Raw genomic sequence first — 24,860 nt, 5'->3', positions numbered from 1 at the left:
ACAGATTGTCTCAGCTGTTGTCATTTGTAAATGTGTTTATATTCCTAAAATTGCTAAAGCTTGTTTTTATGGGATACAGATTTGGCAGGCTTTTTCTTCCAGCACTTTAAAGTTGTTTCTGTTTGTTTTCTGGGCTCTCTTACTTCTGGTGAGAATTCACCTTTATTTTCCCCTTAAAGTTATATATATATATATATATTTTTTTTTTTTGTCTGCTTTCAAGATTCTTGTCTTTATTTCGTTGTTCGAAAGTGTGATTATGATATGCCTTGTTGTGACTTTTGAAACTGATCCTACTTGAGGTTCACTGTTTCTTGAATTTGTTAGTTGATATCATTTACCAGTTTTAGAAAATTCTTGTCTTTTGCCTCAGCAGATATTTCTCTGTCCCATTCAAATCACGCCAGTTGTACATGTTGCTTGTCTCAGAGATCTCAAGTATACTGTTGTTGATTGAGTGATCATTCTTTTTTTCCTCTCTGCCTCAGCTTGGATACATTCTGTTGATTTGTTTCCAAGTTCAGTAATTCTTTCATCTACTGTATTCAGTATGCCATTAATATCTGACATCATAATTTTTATTTGTAGCATTTTCTTTTGCATATATTTGCAGATCAGTCTTTGCTAGAATTCTGTGTATTCTTACTTTCTTACATAGTATCTTTTCAAACTAAATTTTAGAATTTCTACCATAATTAATTTAAATTCTTTTTATTATTTTAATATCTGGGGCATTTCTGTGTCTGTCCCTTAGCTTATTTCCTCTGTTGACCATGGATCACAATTTCCTGCTTCCGTGTATATTTTGTAATTTTTTAATGCCAAATATGTAAGAGATAGTAGAAACTAAAATCAATAATTTTTACCTCCAGGAATGGGCTTATCCCTTCTTCTTCCATTCTGTTAGATTGTTGTATTAGGGTGTGTTAGTCATGTTTGGAGTGAGCAGAGTCAAGCTGATCTGTGGTTGATTTAGACCTTGTGGTAATGTTGGGTTCAGTCATTCTGTTGTGTCCAACTCTTGGTGACCCTAAGGATTGTAGCCCGCCATGCTTCTGTGTCCATGGGATTTCCCAGGCAATAATACTGGAGTGGGCTGGCATTTTCTCCTCCAGGGGATCTTTCCAATGCAGGGATCGAACCTGAGTCTCCTGCATCTCCTGCATTGGCAGGCGGGTTCTTTACCACTGAGCCACCTGGGAAGCCTGATATAGACCTGGCCTTTGGCAACTTTACTTTGCTTTTGTTTATCATTACTTCTAAGTATTTTGATTCAGGAGGGTTTTTTTGGTTTGTTTGTTTGTTTTAGCAGGGAAGATTGAAAATCGTTGAGGTCTGTTTGTGCTCTACTGTTAAGCCAGCAGTTTTGTGAACTGAGGGAGAGCAGCCCCTCTGGTTGCTAGTTCTCGTTGCTATCCAGCTTTTTCTGCCTCCCCTTCCCTCATTCTAGCATGGAGCTGCCTTATACTCTTACACGCAGCGTTGCCCCAGTGGGGTTTCTCTCAGCTTTTCTATGCCCCTCCAATCTCTACTTGTTAAGTGTTTCAGGGGCCTCAGCTCTCTTGCCCTCTCTCCATCTCCAGTGCTCAGCTGTCTTGTGCTTGGGGAGGCTCTACACGCGTCACACACGGGCTCATCTCTCTCTCGGTTCTCCTGCTCTCTCGCCCTGGCCCCGCCGGTGGTGTGTTGATCTACTTGTTGATACCTGAACACCTGTGGGAGTCTGTTGCTGAGTGCCTCGGACTGACTGTGTGCTACACAGGGCTCTTTGAAATTTTAGTTCCTCGCTCCAGTCCACAAGCAGTCATCTGAGGTTTGGCAGGTTTCTCCCTAACCTGTCTAAGGCAGGTTTCTTATCCTCCAGCATCCTTGCCAGGCATCCAGGCACATCCATAGGAATCTCTTCTATCTCAGGAAAGTCTTTTCGTCACTGTTTGCAACTTAGCTTGTGTAGGTTTCTTTTCAATTTTCAAGGAACTCATTTTGTAGTTAATCTGGCTAGTTTTGGCTAGTGTGAGAATGATTGTTATCTTCCAGATTTCTCCTACTTAATACCAGGAGGTTTTTGTTTTTTTTTTTTCTTAATACTTTCAGTGATACTCCTTTTAAAAGTAGAGAATATATTCTCATCAACTTTATTTTCTTATAATATTAACTATGATAATAGGTAATGATTGCTAAGTGCTTACTGAGTGCCATGCACCTTGGTGAACACTTTAAATGCATTATCTCATTTAATATGCACAGACTTGAGAATGGGTGTTTTTATATCATTCCTATTTTCCAGATGCAAAATTAGGTAGGTAGGTCAACATTATGTAACCAGTTAGTGGCACTTTTGAACTCAGGGTTGTCTGTATCTGGAGCTGAGTTTGCAAAGCACATCCCTAGATGGAACAGATGTGTGAGTGAATAAGTGAAGTGAGTACAGTGTAAAAAAATAACAAAGCAGGTAGCAAGATGAATGATAATTAACATTCCACCTAGATATCGATGGAAAATAAATCAGTAACAGCTTCTGCGACAAAGACTCTTGGAGAACACAGGCCTCATTCAAAGGGATAGTCACTTCTCAGCTCCAGCCAGTTGTTGCCCATGTGAGAATATGGGTCCAGTAGTTCAGAGGTTCAGATTTTTCAACAGGAGCCAGAAATTTGTATTTTTTCATATGAAATCATTCAGTTTCTAAACGCTAGCTGTGGTTCAAATAAAAATAAAATAAAATCCAATGTGCAGACCTACATGGTGAGTCTGAAATAAAACATGTCTGCAGGCCCATCCTGTTGCCTGAGCAGCCAGTGTGCAGTCCCCGTAATGGACCCTTTGCTCTCTGAGACCACTGGTCACACTGTCATTTGAGGCCCACTTGAACTTCCTTTCATATTTGTGCTATACATCAAGGACATAAAAGCCTGCTATAGAATGAATGTACTATTTTATTTTTTACTGCTGTTCTGTAGTTGTGCTAGTGTAGATATATGCCACAAAGACAATTTTTAGGAACATTTTTATTTATTTGTTTTTTTAGGTTATATTTTATATTGGAGTATAGTTGATTTACATCTTACGTTAGCTTTAGGCATACAGCAAACTGATTCTGTTATGCATATTCATGTAGCTATTCTTTTTCAAGTAGAAGCATTTTTTTAAAAAAATCCTGACTTCATTTTATTTATCTGCTTTAAGCAATAAAGTTCTAATATAAGGCGTATCTTACATTAAATTGATGTGAGGGCCCAAATATTACTGAATGCCGATCATATTCTTGCTCATTAATCATGACTTTCTTTTCCTCTCTCTTACCCTTTTTGCTCGACATAGCTTTCACTTTCAGAAGAACAGAATGAAGTAACAAAAAATGGCTGTGAATCTAAAGAGCTGGTCTACCTCGTGCACATTGCTTGTCAGGTAATTTTGTTGGTGGTTCTCCATTTCACGTAAAATTTAATAGGAATTAAATATAAATGAATAACATTGACTAAATATGAACAAATAACATGGACTGTGGTAACACAGGTATTTTATTCTTTCTTCCAGTCATATTGGCATTTCTGCATGTACTCAGAGTTGAAACAATCAATAGAGTCCATTAAATAGAAATTTATTTTACAAACTTGAAAATTCTTGTAAATTTTCTTATAAAGGAAACATATCCTTTATTAATGATGAGATTAAATGGTTCAGCTAGTGCTTACATATTACAATTAAGAGAACAGACCAAATAGTGTCTGCCTCAGGTGCACATTTTTCTAACCAAGACTTTAAGTGCCACTGTGGATTAACAGTAGGATGTGTGTATGTTTTAGAAGTATGCTCTTTCTTAACTCTCTAGTTAGAACTTTTTTGAGGCTTATTAGTGTGACTTGCTCTTAATGAGATTTCAAATATGTCACTTGTAGCGTTGATTATTTCCTCCATCAAGTAAGCAGTTCCTTGATTTATTCTATGTTCATTGAGCCTTGTTGCCTGTCTTTGAATTATTCACTGTAAAGTAAGTATTTTCGAGGAAACCTTTCTTATGTACAAACTTTTCAGTTTCCTTTGACAGGGAGTAAGATAAGGAATTTACATATTTTTTCCAAAAAAAGTATTATTCATGTACCTGAAATTAAAAATTAAATAATCTGGAAAATGTCTATTTCATATGGGAAATACTAAGTTCCTAGTCTTGATGTGACTTTAAGGGCAAACCTTTCAGAGTTAAGTGCTTTTATTTGTAGGTGAGAGAATATGAGATTAGAAATTGAACTTAGCTTATATATATATGTTCTAAGTTATATACTATTTATACATGTTTTATTATATGTCATGTTGGTTCCTTTGAGAAAGTGGGAAGCTCTGAATCCGTGTTTCATGTCATATTTCATAAAAATGCTTTTACTGAGTTAATTTTTACATGAAAATATCCAGTGCTTTTATGATGAACCATTAACAGGCGATTAGAAAGCATTTCTTCGTTATCCAGAGTACATGATTGGCATGTCAGTCATGAACTTCTTATCCCATCAAAAATCTTCATCTTTTAGTGCCTTCTCTTCTTAGCAGTGATTTCCATTTGTTTCGACAGTGCAGATATTTTTATTCTTTCTCATAAGCAAAACATGTCAAAAATACCATGCTGTCTGTAAAACATGACCTTCAAAAGGTAAGCGTGGCATTTTAGTACCATACATTAGAATGTGTAATTGTTACTTGATTATGCCTCCATGAAGTAGTGACCTAGATAGTTATGCTTTTTCCTCGTTGTAAGTATCTTGTCAAGCTGCTTTAAAAATTTCAGACTACTTGTTATGTTTTTATTACATCAAGGTAGTAATTTACTGCATTGTAATAATGCTGTCGTGTTTCTCCTCTGCCTCCTCACTGGAAGTAATTGTTGATATGTTCTCATGGCTTTCCTTCTGTATTCTTGCCATATATGTCATCCATAAACCATAACAGACCAAAGGCATTTTTTATAGCCAAGATAGACTCAAAATCAAACCTTCTAATTTTGCAAATGAGGAAATTGAGGCCCAAATTATGAAAGTTGCTTTCCTAAGCTATATGAAATCTTAGCTGGAGCTCCTAAGGACTTCAGTTTTCTGATTGCTAGCTTTTCTTGCGTCTCCTGGGAATTCACAATATACAACAGATTTTAGAAATTGTTTTATCTTCAAATGAGGTATGATCACCTCTACTCCTTGTAATCTATTCGTTATAGAAGCTAATTGCATATTTCATATCTTTCTAATTTCTAATTTTTAATAATGTACACTTGAAATTTCTTTTTATTTAACCAAAATTCTTGGTCCTTCCTTTATAACACACTTTCTTTTCCAGTTCCTTTTTCTTAGAAAGTGTCTGGTTAAACAGCAGAGATCTTTTCCCTTTCTGTAGGCTGTGGTACTGATTCTTCAGGTATTAACATTACATTTGGATCTTGCAAAGTTTTTTTGCCTCTCCCTCTTAAAGCTTTAATTTCCTTTAAAATTGTGAACCCAGAAATGTAAACCATGTGTTCCATACTGCATAGATCCAAATTCAGTAGGCATTTTTTGATCACTAATATGTCTGGTACACAAATATTATGGCATACAGAGTATCATTTACTCTTAAAACAGCTCTGTGAGGCATATAGTCTGGTTTCTATCTTACAGATGATGAATGTAAGACTAAAGAATGTCAATAACTTCCCCATGGTCATGAAATTAAAGACCAGGATTTGAACCTCACTCTTGTGGGTTTTTTCAGTTTTTCCATCATAATTCTAGTTTTATTTATACTTAGTTGGCCACTCTGAAATCTGCAGGCATATTCTAATGTTGTTAAAGAATTATAGAAATATACCGAAGCTAATAATCTAGTTTATTTGCATGACTTCAGTGGACAGGACCTGGATAGCATTCATATATGTAAAGATATATCTTCTATCCAGCTACCTCTATAAAACTCTTAAGTGGAAGCCTCTGAAAGTCCAGGTTAACTGGCTGCAACCCTAGGCCAATAGGCTGTATATGTTAGTCACTCAGTTGTGTCCAACTCTTTGTGGTCTTATGGACTGTAGCCCACGAGGCTCCTTTGTCCATGGGGATTCTTCAAGAAAGAATACTGGAGTGGGTTGCCATTTCCTCCTCCAAGGGGTCTTCCCAACCTAGGGAAGGAACCTAGGGATGGAACCTAGGGACCTAGGGAGTTCCTGCAGGAACTCTGGTCTCCTGCATTACAGGCAGATTCTTTACCATCTGAGCCACCAGGGAAGCCCAATAGACTGTATAATCTGGGCAACAAAAAGGGGACGACAGAAGATGAGATGGTTGGATGGCATCACCGACTCAATGGACATGAACTTGAGCAAGCTCTGGGAGTTGGTGATGGACGGGGAAGCCTGGCATGCTGTAATCCATGGGGTCACAAAGAGTTGGACAGAACTGAGCAACTGAATTGAACTGATAAAAATATTTCCTAGCTGGTATACTGGGCCAAGAGCAGTTGGAGCAGATACCTGTCACTCAAATCTTGTTCAGCCATATCCGTGTGTCTCAGCTGAACATTAACCATGGGCAAAGCGACTTTCTCAAATGCCTTGGAGACAGGTGTACATAACGTCCTGCCTGAGCCCTCATTGCTCTCCCTCTCCTACTGATGGTTATTTAGAGTAAGTTGTCTTGACCAGTATAGCCATGTGCCTTATGTGTTCCTTCCTTCGTCTTTTAATTCTTTTCTCCAAGGAAACAGACTTGGGGGGGAAAGGTGCTAAATGGAACAAACAGATGAGCTAGTGTGGATGAAGAAACACTCTTCCCAGTGTGTATCATGATATTGATCTGAGGAGAACACTTTGTTTTCTGCAAGCATACTAATTTTTCCTCTATGTGTTCCCTGCTTTTCAGGAAATATCATGTATTTAGTTTGAAATCAATGAAAATTAATAAAAATCCTAAGATATTCAAGAACAGGTCAAGGTAGATACGGAAAAACCTTTAATGTCTCAACTGTTGAAACTTCAATAATTAGAAAAAAAAATTAGATAAACCTTGACACTAATTACATTAAGCCCTATTACATAGAATAAAGCATTTATAAGTGTAATGTCAGTGGTAGAGAATCTTTAAAGTGTTCTGTATTCTATTATTTTATTCATTAGCAAATAAGCAGATATCAGTTTTTAAGTGTTAACTTTGAAATGACTCATTTAAACCTAGCGATTGTAAGAATTTATTCCGATATGTGCCCTAATGAAAATTCTGTCTGATCTTTGCCCCTCTAAGTATAGTTTTATTAGTTTAAGAAAAATTGTTTCTTAATATTTTGTTGTCCCATAGTAAGCTTTAGAGTAGTTGAAATGAATGGTTCTTATTAAAGTTGGATTTTATGAACTACCTTTGTATTTTAACCAGAATTCATCAATGTATAAGAAGTCATTTTTCCTGAAGTGTTTTGTAAATATTTACAGTACTGTGAAGCCTTTTTGAATGTCCCAGTTGATGAAATAGACAGTTGCTTGTAAGGGAATGCTTTTCTGTCTCAAAATATCTCCTGTACTCTGATGCTTGAAATTCCACCATCAGCAATGCATTCCTCAGTATTAAGTATCTCCTCCACTTGGTCCATTTAGCATATGTTGTTACTAAGGGGATGGAGTTGATTATTAATGTTTGAAGAGCACCTGTATATTGATACAATGTATAAGCAGATGGCAAACTTCTTATTTAAGTGTGAAAACTTCTCTGTGAAATTTAGGTGTTAATATTCCCATTATGTACTTGGTCACTCAGTCGTTTCCAACTCTTTGCAACCCCATGGACTGTAGCCTGCCAGGCTCCTCTGTCCACAGGGATTCTCTAGGCAAGAATACTGGAGTAGGTTGCCATGTCCTCCTCCAGGGGATCTTCCCATCTCAGGGATCAAACCCAGGTTTCCAGCATTGCAGGTGGATTCTTTACAATCTGAGCCACCAGGGAAGCCAATTTCCATTGTAAAGAAGAGTAAACAGCCCCTTGTAGGTGTCAAGTAACTTGTGTAAAGTCCCCTGTTCAGGATAAGGTCAAGCTGAGATTTAAATCAGGTCTTTCTTTTCACTGAACTTCATCATGCATACAGTTAATTCATGGTATTAATTCTGTTGCATGATAAACTTTCCCATGATTAAGGGTCTTCAAAGGACATGGGTGAAGACTGTTCTCAGAAAGAACTGCAAATATATATTATAGTTTTTGTTTAAAGGTCCATATAGTTAAAGCTATGACTTTTCTATTAGTCATGTACGGATGTGAGAGTTGGACCTTAAAGAAGGCTGAGCACTGAAGAATTGAACTGTGGTGCTGGAGAAGACTCTTGAGAGTCTCTTGGATAGCAAGGAAATCAAACCAATCAATCCTAAAGGAAATTAACCCTGAGTATTCATTGGAAGGGCTGATGCTGAAGCTGAAGCTCTAATACTTTGGCCACCTGATACGAAGAGCCAACTCATTGGGAAAAATCCTGATTCTGGGAAAGACTGAGGGCAAGAGAAGGGGACAGCAGAGGATGAGATGGTTGGATGACATCACTGACTCAATGGACATGAGTTTAGCAAACTCCAGGAGATCATGAAGGACAGGGAAGCCTGGCGAGCTACAGTTCACAGGATCACAAAGGGTCAGACATGGCTTAGTGACTGTACAGCAACAACTCTGTAATAACACTTCTGTTATTACCAAGCTATAGTCAAGCTGCTGTACCTTGTTGGGCCATTGTGATAGCAACTGCCAGAATGAGGTAAAATGCAAATTTAAACATGCTACTCTCTTGGTTAAAACTCTGCCATAGATTTCCACTGAATTTAAAACTAAACCCAAACTACTCACCAAGGCCTCTGAGGGCCCTGCAGGATCCAGAGCTTGCCTGCTTGCTACATCGTGGGACAGTCTTCTCACTCCTGTGCTTTGGTCTCACTAGTTTTCGGTCAGTTAAGACCCTGAGTTTTTTCCTCTACAAGGCATTACCTTTGGTCAGCCCGTAAGTCCATTCACACGTGCACGTGCTGTTTCTGGTGCCTGCGCAGATCTCAGGAGGCCGTTTAGATGCCACCTCCACAGAGGGGCTTTCCCTCCCCACCTTGACTGGAGTAGGTTCTTGCTTATTTCTTCATAGCACAGAATTAGCATTATTTTATTTTTGTATTTATTAACTCAAGGGCTTCCCAGGTGGCTCAATGGTAAAGAATCTGTCTGCCAAGCAGGAGATGGAGGTTGGATCCCTGGGTTGGGAAGATCCCCTGGTAAAGAAAATGGCTACCCACTCCAATATTCTTGCCTGGAAAATCCTGTGGACAGAGGAGCCTGAAGGAGGGCTATAGTTCATGACATAGCAAAGAGTTGGACATGACTTAGTGACTAAACAACATAACAATTTATTAACTTAAAAGTAGGATTTTTTTTCTTCTCATTTGAAATACATTCTAAGAAGTCAGAGGTTTGATGGTCCTTTCTCTGTTTTATTTAATACTTACTCCAGGGCTTGGTACTATGTAGATATTCAGTAAATATCTGGTGAATGAATGAGAGAAAGAAAAATTTTGTCTTAGGAATTTGATCTTATATACACTGAGATTTTTTTCTCATTCTTCTTCATCATCTTTGTTAAGAATTGTTGATTTTTGTTATCCTTGGAGAGCAATACTCACTGATATTATTCAGGTTAGAAATTCGCTGTAAATTAAAATTTAGACATGAGTAATGAAATTTTTTGTTTTGTTCTTTATAATAAATAATTGAATTTCTAAAATATTCTGATCATTTACTTTATTCAGCCTATTTGGAAATTGCATGATTAAAGTTGTTTTTCTACATATAAAATTCCATATCCATATCCACTTCCATATCCACTAAAAAGATAGGTATTTTACTGATTTTAGACTTTTACTCAGTGACTTTAAATCAGCTTGGGAGGATTTGAAAATTATGTTTTAAGCTTTTAATTTCCTGCATGTAAATCTATATTAAAGAGCAGACATTTTACTTGCACAGGAACAGTTTTTAAAAGTTGAAAGAAATCAGTTTATTGATGTATAAGGAAAGCAATTTTGAAATCCAATCCCCAGTCTTTACCTTTTGAATCTCTGAAGGCTATCACGTTTATGTGGTTGCGTGTTGATATTTATTTCTTTGAGTAAGACTCTCTAGAGAGAAGAGAACATGATTACTTCTATAAATTTAATAAACTTGATTTTTTTTTAGACTAATTTTAGGTTCACAGCAAAATTGGGTGGAAAATACAAGGTACCCATGTATCCCTCCTCCACATACATGCACCTCCTTCTCCACTGTGGACATCCTCCCACTAATGTGGTACATTGTTACAACAGATGAGCCTCCACTGACATACCATTGTCATAGGGGTTCACTCATGGTGTTGTTCATTCTCTGGGTTTGGATAAATTTAAAACGTGTATCCACTATTATAGTGTGCAAAATAGTTTCACTAGCCTTTGAATTCTCTGTGCTCTACCTATTCATCTCTCACTACTCCCTAGCCCCTGGCAACCACCAACTTTTTTTAATTGTCTCCATAGTTTTGTATTTCCTGTGGTGTCCTATGGTTGGAATCATGTAATATATTGCCTTTTCAGGATGGTAGATTCTTGCTTATTTCTTCATAGCACAGAATTATCATTATTTTATTTTTGTATTTAAGGGCCTAATTTTGTACCTTAAGGGCTTCCCAGGTGGTTCAATGGTAAACAGTCTGTCTGCCATGCAGGAGACTTTCACAAAGTTCCATGTCTTACCTCATTTTAGTGCTGAGTCATGGTCCATTGTCTGGATGTACCAAAATTTATTCATCAGTTCACCAGCTAATGGATGTGTCAGTTGCATCCAGGCTTTGGCAATTTTTAGTAAAAATGCTGTAAACCTTTGTTTGTAGGTTTGTGTGTGGACATAACTTTTCAACTCATTTGGGTAAACACCACAGAGTGCAATTGCTGGATCCTATGGTAAAACACAGTATGAGTAATTTTGTAAGAAAGTGATGTCTGTGAAAGAAGCCGTACCATTTTGCATTCCTACCAGCAAGGAAGGAAATTCCTGTATGTAACAGGAATTTATATAACATCATTTGGTGTTATCAGTATTCTGGATTTTTGCTACTCTATTAGGTATGTAGTGATATCTTCTTGTTTATATTTGCCTTGCCCTGATGACATATGATGTGGAGTGTCTTTTCATATGCTTATTTGCCATCTATATATCTTTCTGGTAAGGTATCCATTTTTAAATCAGTTTTTGTTTTCTTATTGTTGGTTTTTAAGAGTTCTTTGTATATTTTGCTTAATAATCCCTTATCAGTAGTATGTTTTTTGCCAATATTTTCTCCCATGTCTGTGGCTTTTCTTTTCATTCTCTTGACAGGGCAGAAAATTTTAATTTCAATGAAGTAAAGCTTATCAATTCTTTTTTTTTTTTTCATGGATTTTATCTTTGCTCTTATATCTAAAGAAGAGCATCACCAAACCTAAGGTCATCTATATTTTCTCCTATGCTCTATTCTAAGAGTTTTATGGTTTTCTTCTTAGGGTCTTTTTGAATTAATTTTTGTGAAAGGTGTAAGGTCTATGTCTAGATTTATTTTTTGTGTGTGGATGTTCAGTTGTTCCAGCGTCACTTGTTGAAAATTTAAAACAAAACAAAACTGTCTTTTCTCCATTGTATTGCCTTTTTTAATCAAATATCAGTTGAATGTAATTAAGTGAGTCTGTGTCTGGGCTTTCTATTTCATGTATGCATATGTCTATTCCTTTGCCAGTATCATATTGTTTTGATTATTGTAACTTTATGGTAAGTCTTGAAGTTACATACATCAGTCCTCCAACCTTCTTCTTCTTTACTCTTGTGTTAGCTATTCTGGGTCTTTTGCCACTCTATATACACTTTAGAATCAGTTGGTTAATATACGGAAAAATAACTTGCGGGGATTTTGTCTGGGGAAGCATTATGAATCTATAGATCAAGTTGGGAAGAATGAACATCTTGGCAATACTGAGTCTTCCTGTCCACGAACATGGTACATCTCTCCACATTTAGTCCTTCTTAACCAGAGTTTTGTAGTTTTCCTCATGTAGATCTTCTATATATTTTGTTAGATTTATATCTAAGTATTTCATTTTGGGGGTGGTTATATAAACGGTGCTGTGTTTTTAATTTCAGACTCCACCTGTTTATTGCCTGGTATATAGGAAAACAGTTGATTTTTGTTTATTAACCTCGTATCATGCTATTTTGCTATAATCAGTTACTAGTTCTAGAGGTTTTTTGTTGTTTTGTGTTTTCTACCTAGACGATCATGTCATGTATGTATAAAGGCAGTTTTATTTCTTCCTTCTCAATCTATATATCTTTTATTTCCTTTCCTTGTCTTATTGCATTAGCTAGAAATTTCATACAGTTTTTAAAAGCAGTGATAAGAGAGGATATCCTTGCTTTGTTCCTAATCTTAGTTGGAAAGCTTCAAACTTCCCATCAAAAATCAGTTCCATTTCTATGAACTATGATAACAGACTACTAGAAAGAGAAATTAAGAAAGCAATTCCACAATTTCATCAAAAATAATAAAATACTTAGAAATAAATTTAACCTAGGAGGTAAAAGATCTATTATTTTGTAATAACATAATGGAAAATAGTCTGAAAAAATAATACATATAATATAACTGAATCATTTTGCGTACAACTGAAACTAACACAATACTATAAATCCAACTATATTTCAATTTAAAAAAATCCAGAGCTTTGAAATTAAAAGTCACCATCTGTTTAATCTCTTTGATATAAATATATATATGTTAAAATAATTTTGATAATTTTCTGATATTTGAAGGGTTGCATAATTTTTGAAATATATGTATGAAAGAAAAGATATTTGTAACTATGCAATAGGTTATTTTTCTTTTTCTCTGCCTTATTATTCATTTTTATTTATTTTTTATTTTTGTCATCCTGAAAGAACAACTATTTAACCCACTGTTGTGACTCAGAAATGCTTTGGGTAGATGGCAGCTGTAGAAGTGAGAAAACAAAGGAGCTTATTTGAGCAAAGAGTAAAAGAAAGACTTTAAATAGTAGAAGAACAGCACTTAAAAATCATGTAGGCAAGAAAAGGAACATTTTACAAATGGAGGAAATGCAAGTAATTGAGCATAACTGGAAGCAAAGAAAGAGCGTGAAGGAGTAGTGAGTGGGATCACACTGCAGACTTAGACAAGCCCAGATGATGCAAGTCCTCATATGTGCAAGTATGTTTGGATTTGCTTGACCAGTGGTTCCCAAATCAGGTGATCATCAGATTAACTGGACCCATTCCAGAGTTACTGAACTAGCATTTCTTAGAATTGGGGCCCAGGGACTGTTCTTTAAATTTTCTGCCACATCTGTTCTCTCATTTCATTCTAACAACCCCTTCTGAAAGACGGAGATGGTATTGCTGTCTGTGTAATGGAGAATTGCAGTCCAAAGTAGGATTAGGCATATTTATCCTGTTAGTTATGGGCAATACCTGTGTTTAGAATTCAGCCTCTCTCCCGTGAAGTGGTACCGTCTGCTTCTGCCCCATCTGGTGGAGGCAAATGGAAAAGAGCTACATTAGGGATTTTTCTTTATTTCTGAGACGGTTGCTTTTTCTCCCAGTTTCTCCAAATTCTTATGAGACTAAAGCCTCCACATAAAAATTAAATTGTCAGACCAAATGGTGTGTAGCGGAGACCAATTCATCACTACTGCCCATGGAAGCTTTTGAAGCCTTCTGTCAGTGTGACCTGACAAGCTCTGTAGTTCATATTAGGGGAGGGGAGTGGAGGAGGAGATCAGAGGCAGGGAGGTCAGAAGTGATGTGGGTCCTCACTAAAGCTCAGGCTGTGAAGTGATGGATTCGAGAGAAAATTAGAAGACAGTATGTGATAAATATGTTCTATGACTAAATTTTCAAATCTAATGAGCTTCAGAGCTTAGGCAAGGAAAGGAAGAAAGACCGAAAAGTGGGGAGATACAGGGGGTTCTAGATACGATAAGCACACCGAATGCCCCTGGATGAGATTTTAATGGTGTTGATTGCCAGTGCACTTCTGGTGTCAGTCTCAGAAGATGTTCATGGTAACTGATCAGGAACCCAATTTTATTTTTCTTTTATTTTTGGTAGTATTCTTCCACACAGAATCATTTAATGGCTCTTTCTATGGGTTTAAGATTACATGCTATCTTCCTTCTACCAGTTATTATTCCCATGGAGAACCAGTGGGCTTGACCAGTCATAAGAAGAGGTTTAGTGGACAGTTCTAGCTCATTTTCCATTATTAATGCTTTAATGTATAACTCACTAGAGGGTTTTGGAGTTTAACTGTTTACTGTCAAATTAATTAGTAAATATAAAATCTCATGGATAACCTATCATTATGGAATAAAGCCTGGTACATGACCACTCCCAATAGAGACAAATTATAGTGGTCTTTTTTTCCTTACTCATAGGGCAAAAGTTGGATTGTTAAAAGAAGTTATGAAGATTTTCGGGTACTTGATAAACATCTTCATCTGTGTATTTATGACCGACGATTCTCCCAGCTCTCAGAGCTTCCCCGTTCTGATGCTCTGAAGGACAGTCCAGAGGTGAGCATTCAGTACTTTGCAGAAGTAATCACTATTATGTAAATCAGCAGAAAATTTTTGCTAGTATACGAAGTAAAAGCTTATTTTGAGCACTCAGGAAGATTTATGGGATTATTTATTTTGTAAAACAGCAGAAAAATTAGTGATATTTTAGGATATTTCAAATAGGTTTGTTGTATAATTTTATAAAAAGAAACTCATATCTTAATATACAACTAGATGATATATATGAGCAGATCATTTTTCAAAGAGAATATAAACTATAGAAGTAAAAATATGGAAAAATGTTGACCTCATTAGTAATCAAAGACATGTATATTCAAATGATGCTGTTTATTCAGTTTATGATGGCAGGCTGTGTCCATGCACTTATTTCCATGCCTGTCAAAATTTTCTAGTAAAAGTATACAGAGGTTTTTTTGTTTGTTTGTTTGTTTTTTAAATTTAAGAGGAAGGAGATTCTTTTATAACATTAGGAAATGAAAATAACCATCAGGGAGTCCAAAATTGTGAGGAATCTTGGAGTGGATGGGATAAGATTTAAGGGGGTAAGAAAATACAGTTTGAGCAACTTCTGCAGGAAGACTGCAGAGGGACAGGTAAACTAGAAATCTTCAGTGTACAAACTGAATAAATGAAGTAACAGAAGAGCAAACAGAGGGCTTTCAGAAGCGTGATTACCATCCTTAGAGAAAGCAAGGCAGTCACATTCATGAAAAAAGAATAGAGTTTATAAAAATAAAATAATCAGAGATCTTAGAAATGAACATATGGTCATTTAAGTTAATTATTTAATAATAACAAACATTAATAGCTGGATGACATGCAAAATGGACTTAGATGAAGAGAGAATTAGTGAGCGGGAAGGGCAGACTCTGTAAGAACACAGCCCCAAGGGGATAAAAAGTTGTGAGAGAACAGTCGAGAGTCCCAGAGAATAGATCCAGAAGTTCCCACAAGTTCCTGCTGCTTTATAGGAGTTATTATAGGAGGAGAGAGCGGATGGAAGTAGCTGAAAACATAATGGTAGTGGTGGTTTAGTCGCTAAGTCGTGTTCGACTCTTCCCGCCTCGTGGACTGTAGCCTGCCAGGCTCCTCTGTCCATGGGATTTTCCAGGCAGTAATAGTGGAGTGGGTTGCCATTTCCTTCTCCAAAAACACAATGTTTCCCTAAATTAAAGAAGAGCCTGTTTTCAGATTAAATCAGTCCATTAAGTGTTAAATATAATAGCATCTAGAAACATTGTAAAATTTCAAAATGCCAAAAGCAGAGAGGAAACCCAAAAAGCCTCCAGAGAGCAAAAACGAGATTTTTCTCAAAGGAACAAGGAATGTATTGGCATTAGACTGCTTAGCAGCCACAATGGATGCTTGAGAACAGTGCAAGTCCCGAGGGGAAAACCCTTCCAATCTGTAATTAATTCCTGGGTAATTACATAGTAGAAGCAAAGTAGAGGCTCCAGGCATGCAAGAACTGCCACTGTGGCAAAGCCTCAGGAATGCCCTGAAACCACAGATTCTGTCGTATGATAGAAAACCTGGACGTCTCTCTGCCTCCATTTCCCTTCCCTGTCTGTTGGTTTTTCTTTCTCAGACTGTCTCAGAACATGACCGCTCCCAACAGGTACCGGGTTCTTGTGTCTTTGTAAAATAGCAGCCAAACGGAGCTGAAATTAGGAGTTCCTGATTGCTGCAGCCACTCCTGTTAGGCTGCTGTTGGGTCCCACGGCTGGACCATCAGCTGACTTGAGGTGAAGGATCACGCATGAACTGTCCTGCCATGGCTGGGTGGCCGAAGACTGCAGCAGGCCTTGGAGGAAGTGTCAGAGTAGTGGGGAGAAGTTGGGAAGGAAAGTAACTGTGTCTGTGCTATCATTTTACGTTTTCAGTACAAAAATAGAAAGAAAAGGCAACCAAATTAGAAGCTATATGACCCCTGATGATGAGGAGCCGAAGTGAAAGTCCTGCAACAGATAGGGAATTATGTAAGTGCCCTTAGTGTCAGTTCATGGAGCTGTGAAGCTTCTGTAGAGAACCTCTGTGACTATGAAAATGCCTGAAAATCTGCACATTTTTTCCTCTCAGAAACAACCAGTTTACACCAGTTTCTTTAACAGTGAGAAACTGTTACCACTGAATCTTCTCTTTTTCTTTAGTCGGTCACTCAGATGCTTATGGCTTACCTGTCCCGCCTTTCAGCTATTGCTGGGAACAAGATCAACTGTGGACCTGCCCTTACTTGGATGGAGGTATTAATCTAGTTCACTCTTTATTAGAGTTAATTACCTACGAAAGAAATCCCATGTGAATTTTCATAGCTACTGAGTTTCAGGAATTGAATAAGTGGGGCTTATTCATGTCTTCTGGAAGATAGATATGGTACATTAAGTATTTTTATCTCAAACCTTTTTTGATAATCCAGGAAACTAGTTTTAATATTATTTTATGAATCAGAATGACACCTGTTGTTTTGGTGTTCAATATATTCATGTTTATACATTTAGCAAGGTGTGTGTATATATATATATATATTTAATTGACTTAGTAATGAAAATAGTTTTTAGTCATTTAGAAACAAGAGACAATTAAATCGTTTTAAAGGATCTGATTTAAGAATGTCTTGAGTGATAGAGTATCCAGTCAGTATGTTAGATTTTTTTCTTTAATTTGCGTAGGTAGAGTTACTTTATTCCCTAAGTGAAAATTGGGAAGATGATAAAAAGTGGAAAGAATATAGAACTTAGAGCCAGTACGACTTGCATTGAGATCTTGTTTTTTCATTATTGGCTGTGTAATCTGGGACAGATTATTTAATCTTCTGTAATTTATGTTAGCTCTTTTAGCTTTAGCATCTTCATTGTTAGGTATAGATAATGATGATAAGTATCTTTTTTTAAGTTGTGAAGATTCAATTATATATGTATAATACATGTACAATACAATGACTGGTATATAGTAAGTAGTGTTTTTTTTTTTTTAAGATTCTTTGGGTTATAGTTTTTCCAAATCGAGTCGAGTTATATAGATACACCAGGAAACTTGCAAGTCCCATGTCTTTAACCATCTCATAGTACATTTTCTTTGTTCTAGATTGATAACAAGGGAAATCACCTTCTAGTTCATGAAGAATCCTCTATTAACACTCCTGCTGTTGGTGCTGCCCATGTTATCAAGAGATACACTGCTCGGGCCCCAGATGAATTGACCTTAGAGGTAAGTGACCAGATGTGCTCTGTGTTAGCTCAGTCTGTGCTGCCTTTCCAGCCTCATCTTTGTGTCGATCATTTACTTAACGAAAAGCACCCGGTGTGTCTGCCCTTTATTGTCTTTCAGCCTGGCATGCCATCTATTTTTATTTTAATGACTATACTCATTCTTAAAAATTCGGCTTAAATGTCCCCCATTTTTTCTAGGAAGTCTCCTTGATTTTCTTCCTTCTACTCCAAGAAATACATACCCCACTTCTCCCCTACCCCTCACTCTGCCCCCATAACCGCTGCCCAGAGCCTGCACTGAATGTCATTCTGAGCTGTTCTCAAGGCTTATCTCTGAGAGGTCACTTATTACATACAATCAAAGTTGTTCTGCTGTGTTTGTCTCTGTGAGCTTCTTGAAAGCCAGATCCTCTTGTCTTTCGTCCTTTATTTTGGCACCTAAAAACAATACCCAGTGATACTTTTTTCTCATTGTTCATAGACTGAGGTAAAGACCAGATGAAAAGTGAAGTGAACATTTCTTGCTATCACATGCAAAAAGAGGGGATTTAAGTTTCTTCTGTTAATACTGGCTGATGAGAGATCAAAAGAAAATGCTGGCAGTTATTCAGTTTAAGAGGAAAAAAGTGTACGTTTTTACTGTACAGAATTCAAACATTCTCAACTAAATTTTTAGCTCTATATACAAAGAATCCTTGATCTTGAAAGATGCCGTGTTTGTTAGCAAATATGGTTTTGTGAAGAGGACATTCATGACTAGAAAAATTAGTCATGAATATACCACAAAAATTTGTGAAGCAATATTGTGTACATTAGCAACATTGTTCTAAAGTGCCTAACTGGTTTATCACAGAGATCATCACTTATTTTGAATGAAGAATACAACTTCCTTTAAGTATATTATTAAAAACTATTCTTGCTATTTTTATACTTCGGATTTTGTAAAAGTTTGTGTAAACTCATTGGTTTGTCTTTTAGGGTGAACAAAGTCAGCTGCTCAGTGGGAATGTTATATATTGAACCGCCTTTTGAAAGAAATGTAGCTGTCGTTCAATTTTACATGTACTAAGAATAACCCAGTAATTGTAGACATCTTAGAGCGTTCCTATATAATGAAATAAGATACGTTAATTGCTCAGCCCAGTGCCTGGCACATGGCAAGCAGCTCACCGAGTATATTAATAGAAACTGCTGTTGTTCTAAATATGGTAATTTAAAATTTCCTTTTATAAGTGAATCTGATCACCTTTAGTAGCAGCAGTAACAGTATTTTAACTCTGTGATGATGCCTAGTGTTAAAAAAATCTCATACTGTCAGTCAGGCTTTCTGAAGTTACTACACATGTTACTTGGACCACAGTCTTTGTGCTGCTTAACTTTTTGTAAACCTCTCCTTTACAAATGGTTAAGATTATTAAATTCTTTACAGAAAGAAATATTAATGTTTTTCCAGAAATAATGAGCCAGAGAATAAGATACAGTTCAGATTTAAAGTTTTACAGTTTAGATTTAAATTCTAGGCAGACGATTGCTTTACAATTTGATTAAAAACACTTCACTTAAAATGTTTTCTCCTAGGTGGGAGACATTGTTTCTGTTATTGACATGCCCCCCAAAGTGTTAAGCACATGGTGGAGAGGCAAGCATGGATTTCAGGTAGGCAACAAAGAATTCGGTGTGGAAAATTCAAAGAATGTGTTCTCTTTCAATAATATTTGTGTTTACAGTGGTGTGCTGGCAGTGGACTTTGTTATCAGAAATTTTGTCTGCAGTGGAAAAAAAAAATGTAGAAGACGTTAGACTTGGGTTTCCTTTTCTAGACTGCAGTGGAAGATCTCCTCTTCTGTCCCACATGGTGGAATAGCTGAAGTGTGAGCAGAGCCACCTGCCTGCTGACCCCTTTTAGATTATCAGGCCTGTAACCACTTTTCATAGTGGTTTAAAATCATGAATCACATGTTTTCCCTCTAGACTTAAGTCAGTTTGATCAGTGTTTTTTAATGCATTATAACTGTTAACATAAGCAGTGTTTAATAGCAGAGTAACAGCAGAGTCTAAGGCCGTCTCTTTCTTTCTCCTTGTATGCCTAAGCAATTTGAGACCTGACAACAGCATCTCCTAGACTGACTGTCACTAATTTCCACAGGGTAGAAAAGTTTCCTTTTAGCTTTTAAAACTATCACTAGAAGAACATCTAAAAATGCCTTAAAATTGTCTCCTTAGTATATAACTCGTGGGTTTTAGTTGTCTATTTATAAAAATGTTCCTAAAATGCTATGTAGATTAAATGCCCATGCTGTACATTTGGAAATGCTAATGGCTATTATATAAATATAGCTTTATATGCATATAAAAACTATTAGGTTTCTATAACATGTATTTTATGAAAAAAAAATCATACATTTAAAACAGGACAGCATGGTGGCTAAGAACATGGGTTCTGGTGCTATATCTCTTGGGTTTTAATCTTGTGTTATTTTCAGCAAGTTGCGTTACTTCTCTGTACTTCAGTTTCCCCATTTGTAAAACGGGGATTGTAGGATTGTTGTTAATCTCTTAAGATTATCGAGAAGATTAAATGTGTGAGGATAAAATATGTAAAGTAGCTAGAGCAGACTTGATGCATATTTCTCACTCAATAAATGTTGATTTTTAAATGTAAATAATTCAAATAAAATTTGATTTGATTTACACCTCAATTTGTTATAAAAGCATTCATAACCATTTATTTGATTAACACCAAATTGATTAACCTTGTATCTTTGTTACCCCACAAATTTTCTCACGTGTATAATTGCAGTCCTACCTTAGCTATGCTGATTTCTTAATTGCTATTAATAATTGTTGCTTCTGATTAAATATGAAACTAAATGGAAAGCTGGTCTTAACCAGCTTTTTATTAAGGGATAAGGGATCAATTCTTCATGTTCATGGAAGTGAGCTATAAATGGTAGGGGCCCAAACAGGATCAAAAAGTAAATTTGGCTTTTAAATGCCAGTTGTGTTTCAGTCTTGCTATTGCTTCCTCTCTTGCAGTCTTAGACCGGCCACTTGCTTTCTTTGGACTGCAGTAGCAGGAGACGAGGGGCTGGGCTTGGCCCGGGGGTAGCTTGGACAGTGGTCTTCTTGGGAATCGAGGCCCTTTCGAGCTGCCCACTCTCAGGAGAGAGGGTGGAGAGGAGCAGATATGTGGGCTGCTGCTTCCCAGGCTGTGGGCCAGCCTTGAGGCGTGCTGCTCTGGCCCCTGTCTGGAGATATGTTGTCAGCACGGGGACCCCCTGTCTCCACCACGGGTCTGCTCTACTCGCTGTGTCTCTGATGTGTTATGTGGGCTCCCCTGTTTTTCCCTCAGTCACAGGTATTGCTGTCTCCGGCCAGCTGTCGGGACATGACAGGGTGCCGGTGGCGTGTGGAACCCTTTCCCTTAAGTCCAGCGAGCTGATGCTGTGCAGTTGCTGGCTTGGGACTTTATTTTTTATTATTATTTTCAAAATAATTAAAAGATTCTTATCATTTAGTACAAACTTACAGAATAATTGACCAGATAATACACCAAGTTTCATATACTATCTATCCCACACACATAGTTTCCCCTATTAACATGTTGCTTTATGTTTTATAATTCACTGAATGGAATTGGCAAAATGTTGATCTTTATTAACCACAAGCTGATGAGCAGAGTTTACCTACAGCGCAGTGTAACTACCGTTTCTAGGAGTGGTCCGAGGAACACCAGGGCCAGAATCACATGGATAAGAGTACAAAGTGTTAGTGTCACATCCTCCGCCACAGCGATGGAAACACGTTTAATGAACCAGTATTTACACATGATTGTTAACTATAATCCGTATTTTCATGAAGACTCACTCTTTGTGATGTCTGTAGTTCTGTGGGTTTTCACAAATGCATGATGACATGGATCATTCGTACAAAGCGATTTCCCTGTGCTGGAAATTTCCTGTGCTCTCACCTATCCATCGTCTCTCCTCCTGATCTCTGACAGGCACTGATTATTTATTATCTCCATAGTTATGCCTTTTCCAAAGCATTATATAATTGGAATCATATGGTATAATATGGAGCCTTTTCAAGCTGGCTTTCAACCTGCACTTAAGGTTCCTCAAGATCTTTCCATGATTTGATGTTCCTTTTTTATCATTCATTTTTATGAATGTGCCATAATGTTGTTTTTCTATCCACTTATCAAAATGCATCTTGGTTGCTTCTAGTTTGGGGCATTTATGAATGATATTGCTGTATATATCCACATGCATATTTTTATGTGGATATGTTTTCAGCTCCTTCAGGTAAATACCATGGAGTGCACTTGCTGTGTTGTATGGTAAGATCATGCTTAGGTTTGTAAGAAACCACCAAACTGTCTTTTAAAGTGGTTGTGCCATTCTGCCTTCCCACCAGCAACAGTGGTGATGCTGCTCTGCATTCTCATCTACATTTGATGGTTCTCAGTTGGTTTTTTTTTTTTCAGCCATTCTAATAGGCGTGTGATGATATTTATTGCATTGTTGTCTGAATTTGCAAATAAAGTCAGTCCAAGGAATGGCATTTACTGATACAGATAAAGGTGTTGTAATGCTGTCTTCATTTCTCTGTTACTAATAAATCCTCCTACTCTCTCTTCACCTCTGATTCTCAAACTTATCTTGGTGAGCTTATGATGTGTTGCATAGGGAACATCTCAAAACGTAAAATCCTGTGACATAAACCCCCAGGTTCTGTCTCAGTGGTTGTGGAATAGGATTAAGATACATTCTTATCCTTGTGATTCTGGCCCTGGTGTTCCTTAGACCGCTCTGCTGGAAGCAGTGCTTACTCTGAGCTGTAGCTAAAGTCTGCCAATCAGCTGGTGGTTGATAAAGGTCAACATTTTGCCAAGTTCTAGTCTTTATATTGTTTTAGCCTAGAACATAATTTAGCTGTGGGAACAGAAGGATTAGTTCATCCATGTTTCTAAATTATACTGTGACTGTGTTTCTTTTCTTAAACTTCTAGGAGTAGGAAGTGTGAAATTATATTAACTATAGTAATTTGAAATTCTGAAATCTTTTACTTGTCTTCTAAAGAGTATATTGAGCCTTTTACCTTTGTTTTCTGAGGAGTTTCATCATACAATGTATAGTTCAGAAAGGGGAAAAAAAAAAACCTCTGCTTTTTCTTTCTTGTTAAAAATACATGGCCTTTTTGTGTCTGTTTGTGGACTTTGGTTGGAAATGTGAGGTGAGGTGTCTTGGAAGGTCTTTTTTTCCCCTTACATAACAGGCATATCACACATATAAAGTGTTAATGTCTGAGGATTATTTGTTTGGTGCCGTGTTTCTCAGAATCTTATCTGAGAGCCACAAGTATCAGAATGACCCGAGAAACATGTTAGAACCGTATACAACTGATCTCTGGAGATGGAGGACAGAAATCTGAATTTCATCAGGTTCCTCAGATGATTATTGAGTATAAAATGTGAGAACCACTGACTCAGCCTCCCTGTGTTTATCCTGTGTAGATAGAGAAAGAATTAAAACACTGCTTAGTGAGTGTTCTCCCTTCCCCCAGAAAACCTAAGACGTATTTGGGATGCAATCAGTCTAATGGGTAAAATACCACTTCGAGGGTGACAGAATCTAATTCAGTCACGTTCTCTCAGTTCTCCGCAAGATGGTCAAGGGTCACTGGATTTATTTTTCTAGTTACCCCAGCCTGTCGTGTGAGGGTTTCCATGCCCGAACGGCAGACAAGCAACTCTTCAGTAATAAGCATCCCCTTACCTCAGGAGTTTAACGTGGTTCCAGAAAGCTTACTTTCAGAAAAGCCTTCTTTATCCCACAGGGAAGATGTTTGGAAACCTTGGCTCTTGCAGTAAGTAGTTTAATAGAGGAAGACAATTCACCCACTTATTTATATGAAGCCATCATTTTATGTGCGGAATTCAAAGCTTCACCTTTTCATTACTCAAAATTAAGTAGAGCAAAATATTTCCTTTCCAGTTAAGTAATAGGAAAATTACATAATTTTTCATCTGTAGTATTTACAGGATTTCAAGGGAAGGGGGAGTCAGAGTGTGGTGCTACAAATCCAAGGCATTGTAACACTTCTTGGTCCTCTTCTGTGTGCTTCCTGTTAACCTTTAATTCTCACACTACAAAGAAGGTACTTTTATTACCTCTCTTACTGACAAAGAAACTAAAGCGAAAGAGGACTAAACTACTGCTCTGTTACTTTTTCGCTGTTTAGTGTCAGAGCCTAGGTAGAAACTTAGGTATTCTGGCAAAGAACAGATCATAGTAGTATTGCGGTGAACCAGTAGTGGCTTCTACTTGTCTACATGTGTGAATCACAGATTTCTAAAGTAGAAAAAACGGCAGAGGATCACCTGGTCCTAAACTGTCACCTTACAATTAAAGAAGTCAAAGGAATTTGGAAAGATGGATTTGATTCACAAAGACAATAAGTCAGTGATATAGCCAGAACATGAGCTTGGTGAGTCCCAATTTTGTATTTCTCCCCATTTAGATCACAAAACATATGTAAATTTTCTAAAATTATTTTATTTCTTATTGCTGTCTTTATTTGTCTTACTAGTGCCATTAGCAGCTGCCATTAACGTTTAAAGAGAAACTAGTTTCTAGATAGTCTTTTGTTAATTTATAACATCAGAATATGTCCTACCAAATGACTCTTAAACATTCAGTTTCATGGAAATTATTGAAAAAATGGCTTACAGAAGTAGTTCTTGGCATCATCAAACCCTACACCCATTTGTTATGATAAATAATTTCTAAAATCCTTCCTTAGAATTCAGAAATGAAATTTACAAATGACATAACAAAATACACAATTTCAAAAAAGACAATATAATTTTTCATATATAATATAAAAGAAATGAAAGTGAGTTGCATACTTGAAATACAAAGTTGTGTATACTAAGGACAACTTCATGGAAGTCTTGTTACTTCAAATGTAATGTGCAGACCAGTAGCATTAACCTTAATCACAAAATAGAATAAAACTTAACTTGT

General features: G+C 36.9%; 1 protein-coding gene across 2 annotated transcripts in view; it reads left to right on the top strand.

Annotated features, from left to right (window-relative positions):
* ARHGAP32 (Rho GTPase activating protein 32) overlaps positions 1-24,860 on the top strand; it is a 204,382-nt gene that overhangs the window by 118,828 nt on the left and 60,694 nt on the right. For both annotated transcript variants that reach the window (XM_018043236.1, XM_018043235.1), the window contains 5 exons: positions 3,322-3,408; positions 14,477-14,614; positions 16,771-16,863; positions 17,705-17,827; positions 19,408-19,485. In XM_018043236.1, the coding sequence (XP_017898725.1) occupies positions 3,322-3,408; positions 14,477-14,614; positions 16,771-16,863; positions 17,705-17,827; positions 19,408-19,485 (519 nt within the window). The remainder of the gene's footprint in view (positions 1-3,321; positions 3,409-14,476; positions 14,615-16,770; positions 16,864-17,704; positions 17,828-19,407; positions 19,486-24,860) is intronic.

The sequence above is a fragment of the Capra hircus genome, chromosome 29 (assembly GCF_001704415.2).
Source record: "Capra hircus breed San Clemente chromosome 29, ASM170441v1, whole genome shotgun sequence".
NCBI lineage: Eukaryota > Metazoa > Chordata > Mammalia > Artiodactyla > Bovidae > Capra > Capra hircus.
The sequence above is the reverse complement of the archived record's forward strand: the minus strand, read 5'-3'. Positions and strand labels throughout refer to the sequence as shown.